General features: G+C 37.6%; 1 protein-coding gene across 1 annotated transcript; it reads right to left on the minus strand.

Moving 5' to 3' along the window:
• Positions 1-95: 95 nt before the first annotated feature.
• Positions 96-3,795, minus strand: LOC112054430 (thioredoxin-related transmembrane protein 2 homolog). Its single transcript, XM_024094218.2, has 4 exons — positions 3,398-3,795; positions 2,112-2,372; positions 1,454-1,588; positions 96-1,035 (listed from the first exon to the last, which is right to left on the minus strand). The coding sequence occupies exons 1-4, from the start codon at positions 3,688-3,690 to the stop codon at positions 930-932; spliced, it is 795 nt and encodes a 264-aa protein (XP_023949986.2). The 5' UTR covers positions 3,691-3,795; the 3' UTR covers positions 96-929.
• Positions 3,796-7,152: the final 3,357 nt, after the last annotated feature.

The following is a 7,152-nucleotide window of genomic DNA, read 5'->3' on the forward strand; positions in this document are numbered from 1 at the left end:
TTTTCTATTAAAATCATTGATGAAGATTTTGTTTTCATTACCGTTTGCAATTTATTCTGCAATTTCTTGTATTTTTTTAAGTATTTTTTCAACACCACCACCACCTCAAAAAGAAAATGGCTCAAAAATGGATACAACGCAAATGGCAGATACACCATCCAATTATCCAAAACGGATTTAAATCCTTAAAAGAGTTGCTTTTTTGCAACCTAGTGTGATGTGGAACTATTTTATATTTATTTCTGACATTAATATCACAATCACACCTTCTTTTAAAGTTACTTACGATTTTATGAGTATACACTAAATTCTCAAATATGTAGTGATTAAACATTGTTTATTAAAATAGTATAATAAATAAATATTATATACTAGCGGACCCGGTCAAGCTTCGCTTTGACTTATGTGCAATTCTTCCTTACCCCTACCCTACCCCTATCCTACCCCTACCCCTTGACTCTTAAACGTTTGTATGGGAAATAGAAAAGGGTCGTTTTCATGGTTTTCCCGCCAATTAATGAAATTTTTCTCACCTTTTAAACCTTCCCTATACCTCCACAAACATTTCAAGACCAAGATAAATCCGTTCAGCCGTTCTCGAGTTTTAGCGAGACTAACGAACAGCAATTCATTTTTATATGTATATATAGATAAATAGGTATAAATATTATATATATATTAGGTAATTTAATCCGTAATGTTTAACAATAATCAGATCTTTAAAATCATAATAAGCAGCTACAGCATTGAAAAAACTAATTCAAAATCGGAAAATTGGAAAATTTGAAAATCCAAAAAAAACTTGGTCACCCTAGGGATTTTAACAAATTAGTTTTAGATAATTATTTGTATGTATATTTTGCATTTTATCCATTAATTACGGGACATCCTATATATATACAATATATTGTAGTGCATTGTCTTCTGTTCTATTCTGTCTTCTTGCTGGGTTTGGCCGCCAACTTCTTTTTGCACTGCTGGTATATGCCGTCCAGGTCGAAGGCTGCCTTCATGTTGTCTTTTGAAAAGTGGAATCTAAAAATTTAAAGCAAATGAGAACTCTATCTGTTAGCGTAGCATGAGTCAACGATATCTCGTTAAGAAAAACAAAATTTTTGACATTTGACTTTCTTTTGTAACTTTCGTCGATTTTTACATATTATTCATTGATGACATAATTAATTAAGTCTGCCAATCCGCATTGGCTCAGCATAGTGGACGACCACTGTGAACAGAATTTTCTTAATTCTCTGTGTGTGTGAAGTCTGCCAAGCTGCATAGGGCCAGCGTGCCGGACTGACCTAACCCCTCTCATTCTGAGAAGTGACTCGTGCTCAACAGTGAGCCGGACATGGGTTGATAATAATGATGATGGATGGGAATAATGGTCATATTTAAAAGAAATATGTATTCCTTTTTTAAAAAAATGATGATTTCTACGATTATCACTCACTTCTGCAGCTTGCCGCTAGAGTCAGCTTGGGGTCGTCTCATCTTCTCTTTGCCGTCCACCATCAGGAGTACGGTGGGCAGCTGCCGGCTGGTGGGGCCGTCGTGGACGCGATACTTCTTTGCTGCTTCTGGGTATCTGGTATCACATGTAGGCAAAGATTTTATACTCAAAATCAAAATCAAAAATCATTTATTTCAAGTAGGCTCAGTTTACAAGCACTTTTGACACGTCAGTTGACTATTTGTAAAGATTCTACCACCAGTTCGGAAGGCAGGTCCTGCTGAGAAGATACCGGCAAGAAACTCAACAGTTGCTCTTTTGAAAAAGTCATACAGTATTATAATTTACAATTGATAACAATTACTGTTTACATTTCTTATAGTTTTATTTCCTGTGTGAAGGTGGAAGCTGATCCAACGGCCTCCAAGCGCTTTTATCTTTAAGGAACTCATCGATGTTGTTGTACCCTCGACTAAGTAAATGTTTTTTAACACATTGCTTAAAGCTATGCATTGGCAGGTCCATCACAGTCTTGGGGATCTTGTTATAGAAGAGTACACCCAAACCTACAAAAGATTTTTTAACTCTTTGGAGACGATGTGCTCGACAGTGAGCCAATTAAGGGTAGTTAATAATGATAATAATAAAAAAGATTTACCTTCCAATATCAAGTTTGCCGAACTTGAAATTTTCCAAATTATAGCTCGCCGACAGCTCAGCAAACACCGGTGCGAAGTTGGCACACGCTGGATGCCATGCAGCGTACAGGCAGACTAGCCAGGTGGTGCTGGAGTGGCTGAGCTCTTGGTCCAGGGTCTCAATGCCTCGGAAGTAGATGATGTGTTCAACGCCAGAGTACGACGGCTCGGGCAGCAGCAGAGTGCTTAGGACTGTTATGGCTCCGAATGGCAGACCGTATCTGAAAGTTAGCATTTGTGTGCCTATTTACTTGTGCCCTTTACTGTTACAAAGCAGACCCAACATAGCACTGGTAGCAGGCATGACAACTGGACATTGTCTGCTTAATAGACAAGATAATGAAAATCATAGAAGATTCATCATGTCCAGGTTGTGGTGAGGAGACCAGCTATCACTTTATAGCTGAGTGTCCCATGTTCGCGCTGGTAAGATGGGAGTTACTAGGTAAGGATATATTAAATGAAGTAGACCTGACAGATCTCAGTATAGGGGATATTGTTAGGTTCACGAAGGCTACAGGAAGATTTGAGGGGGGAACACTGTCGAGACACCAGTGAACCTGTGTCCTTTTACCACGGGAATTGGGTGGAATGGTCCCTAATTAGGACTGATCACCCGTCTGGCCTCGTCAGAAGTCCCCTCTATAAATATATATATACTTGTGCCCTTGACTAAAAACCTTACTTGATGTGTGTGTTTAGTATTAGTGGAAATGACCTCTGCCTCAAACATTGTGAGGAAACGTGCATACCAGAGAATTTTCTTAATTCTCTGCGTTTGTGAAGTCTGCCAATCCGCATTAGGCCAGCGTGGTGGACTATTGGCCTAACCCCTCTCACTTTGAGGAGAGACTCGAGCTCAGCAGCGAGCCGAATATGGGTTGATAACAAACGAACGAAACATCTAAGTCAGTAGGGTGGTAACTAGCCATGGCTGAATCCTCCCACCAGCCAAAAAAATATTAAGAGAAAGTATTTTTTTTTAAAAAAAGAATATTTGCCATATCTTCTTCCCAAAAAGACCCAGGAAGTCTTTTTCTGCACTTGGCTACTAGGGGTTACCCGTTGTACGTTACCATATCTTTTAAATATGCCCAATATTCCCATTCCCCTCCAACTAGTCGACAAAGACTGTGCTAGGAGTGGGTACGACAATAGACCAACGGGGCGGGCATCTGGCCACCACCCCTCGGTGATGAGTCCAACTGCTCTAATACTTTTTGAACATGTTAATAACAAAACTAACCTTACATCAGCGTACATCCACAAAATCCAATTCGCGATTTTTGTATACACGAATGACGAGGACAAATAATTCACCATGGTGACGCTGCCGGCCTTCCGTGTCCTCAGCATCACCACTATCAGTAAGAAGAACAAGATCTCAGCCTCTCGACTGTCTAATTCACAGTCGGACTCAGGGAAGAGGATATTGCAAATTATCACCGTCCGTTTGCACACTATGTACGTAACACTCAGCAGAATGTTCACCCAGTAGTAGGGTTTTAGCAGCTGGCGCAAATCTTTGCTGATAGACATCTTTCTGTTATAATTTTTTTCCTTTTAATTTACGAATTTATTCAGCTCAATAAAAATTAAAAACCCCGACCCGCCCGACGCGACACCACAGGTAAAAAAAACTTAACGTCCAGTCCAATATGTTCCTTGGTCCAGTGTCCAGTCGTCCACCATAGAGTATGTCCACTTTCAGTTCAATGTCACTGTCACTGTCACTTACCTTGATGTTAAATTGACACAAAAAGTTGTGTTCAGAAACTGTAGATATAATAATGTTGATTTTTTAATAGCAAATCCGTTTTGAATTGATTTTGCAGTAATCGTTTCATAGAAGATTAAACTAATTAAATTTTTACATTTAATATACGAATAATACTCAGCTCAATTAAAATTAAAAACCTCGACCTGCCCGACATGACCCCACAGATATAAAAAACTCATCGTCTACTGTCAGTTCAATCTTTTAGCCGTTTGTGGTCACCAGTGGTCACCAGTCACTTCAATTCATGTTAAATTGACACAAAGAATTGTGTTCAGAAACTGTAGCTAATGTTAAGTTTTCTTTTGTAAATTGTAATAGCAAGTCCGCTTTGAATCGATTTTGCAGTAATCGGTTCATAGAGGATTTAACTAAAAAGATTACAGCATAATATTAATGTAAAAACGAACTTGTACATATTTCTGTGGCTGTATCCAGAGTCCAGGACTTCCCCCCACGCCCAGGGTTCACCCCACGCTTAGAACATCCTACGCGATCATGTTCTATGGGACTACCGTTGAATTTAATCTTTTCCTTCTGTCCTATTAAATATTACGTTTAATAATAGTAAAAAAGAGTGTGCCTAACCAAACGAAGTAATACTTCTTTATTTAGCCTTGTCACACAGTAGCGTGCACTTCATAGAGACAAAATGCACTGCCTATCACAAGAACTCAATGCACACCTATGATGAACCACAGAACACATAGTTGGACTAGGAATTATCCAAGTACTTACAAACCTTATGCACGCCACTGCTTTCAACGTCCGTTTGCCTCACCGGATTACACTTTTCGTAAAACACACTCCAGCTTACTTTCCAAGTCAATCGTATTTATAAAAAAATTACTTCAAAAATGAGATGAGACCCCTAAGTAAATTGAACCAAAATTACAGTTGACTGACTGCGTTTGATGCTCTGTGGTTGCCCAGTACATAGATGTCTTTGTGAATGTGAACTGCCCTTTAAATTAATTTACTCTTTGGTGAACTGGTTGCTATGGTTACCTACTTGAGGCACCCTTCGCCAACACCCAATCATGTTTCTATCAACGATATTTTATACTATAGATATGTTACGTGCCTACAAAATCACCGCAAAAAGTGATCCGAAATTAGCGACTCCACTGAGCGCACAATAGGTACGTATTGTAGACGACTAGTATTGTAGACGATATTTAGGTATTATTAACCGACTTCCAAAAAGGAAGAGGTTCTACGTTCGGCTGTATGTATGTTTTTTTTTGTTTAATTAATGTTCGTTATTCACCACAACTAACATTGAGATGTGGAAATTTCCTCTTTTGAGCGCCTCACTTTTCATCATATTATCACATCTAACAGTGTTTAACATAATTGCCTACACTATACCAGAGTAAAGAGTGACTATACCTAAAGATACGTTGTTTTGTTTTCATATAATATCAATGATAAAAGTTCAACCAGTCATTTGTTATCTCACTGATTAGGAATGACTCAATGTAATACCTAACGTACTTATTGGAAATTTTATAAAACAAATACGTCAATATTTTAATCTGGTGACGAAATGGATTGGATATAAATCTACTTATCGTATTTTGATTTAAAGGTTTTTCCAGTACTACGCATAAAAATGACGATTATCTAATGGACAACAACCACGAAAACCCACCGGATGCGATGGTAGAAAGGAGAAAGAATTTATGATTCAATCCAAATCCATCCATCCATGAACCCAAAATAACTATCTATCAGCGGGTGATTAGTGATTGATAGTTATGCTGACTGCCTGTATGTTCGTTATAGAAATAAAAACTACTCGATGGATTTTAGCGAAACTTGGTACAATTATTCTTCATACTCCTGGGCAGGTTATATATATAGTATACTTTTCATCACGCTACAATCAATAGGAGCAGAGCTGTGAAGTGAAGGGAAAAGGGAAAGATGTTTGGAAAACGGGAGAAGTTACTCCATTTTTACAGCGATACTGCTGTGAGGGCTGGATTAAAGAGGTCTAAGTCGCGGGCGTCCGCTAGTGGTTAATTATAGTTTGGCCAATTTTAACGCAACCTACTAATTTTTTTAAAGTACTTTTAATATAAAACACTTTACATCAAAGATTTTATAAGATTAGATATGTCACGAGCGCGTCGAAACTGAGACGAACAAATGTGCCTAATTATCTTAATTTTAATTAGTGGCGTACTAAACAACGAAGTTATTAAATACCTATTGTCTAGAATATCGAGCTGTGTGTAAAAACTATTTACAAATAAATATATTATAATGTAAAGTAAACAATATGGTAGCTAAATTCGGATCACTTTTTGCGATGATTTTGCAGGCACGAAACATCCACTAAAGGATGGGTCCTTTTTAAATCAGATATGTTATCTATGGATCTTCTACTTAATCACTCTGAGTTTTTTAGAATTTCAACATTTTACACTTCCGTGGCATGTCTATTAATCTGTGATCTTTGCCCTCCATGCTTGTGAGAGCACTCGTTAAAATATAGTGTTTGATTTTGGAATAGCATAGACTGGACCTCAATGATTTAAGGTTGTTGCTGGACCTACATCAAAAATGGGCTGATGATTTATTAAATTTACGCTCATCTCAAGTTACTGTTACATGAAACCTTTTAAGGTGCTTCTTATTTTTAAATCAGGTTGCAAGAGAACGACAAAAAATCTACATCCCGGACGCTCAGCTGGGCACTTTAACAACCTGTTTTGTAAAAGTGGGTTGAAAAAACACCCACTCAAGATGGCGGCGGCGGGAACAGCTGACGCATTCCATAAACAACAACACGGTCTACTGGATTAACAAACCTACATTCAAACATTAAAGCGAGACAGCTGTTTAATTTTCAACTAATCTCAAACTATAAATCTTCTATCTCTTTCAGTTTTGTATATTTGCATGTAACACGAATTTCACAGAACGTGGTATGTATATTTAATTCTATAGTTTTTTGTTTGTAAAAGCTGTCTCGCTTTCTCTAATGTGTATATGCGTTGGTTTGAGAGAGATAGGCGCGTGAATAATTTTAGGGATACGATTTTCTATGCGTGGGAGAACAGAAAGTTAATACTCAAAATACATAACCAGATGTTTTTGTAAATATTCGTTTACATTTTATTTGGTTATATTCTCATAATATTTGTCTCAGCCGACAGCCTGCCATAGTTCTTTATTTCCAATTATTATCTATACATAATATAGAAGAAAGTCGT

The sequence above is a fragment of the Bicyclus anynana genome, chromosome 26 (assembly GCF_947172395.1).
Source record: "Bicyclus anynana chromosome 26, ilBicAnyn1.1, whole genome shotgun sequence".
Taxonomy (NCBI): domain Eukaryota; kingdom Metazoa; phylum Arthropoda; class Insecta; order Lepidoptera; family Nymphalidae; genus Bicyclus; species Bicyclus anynana.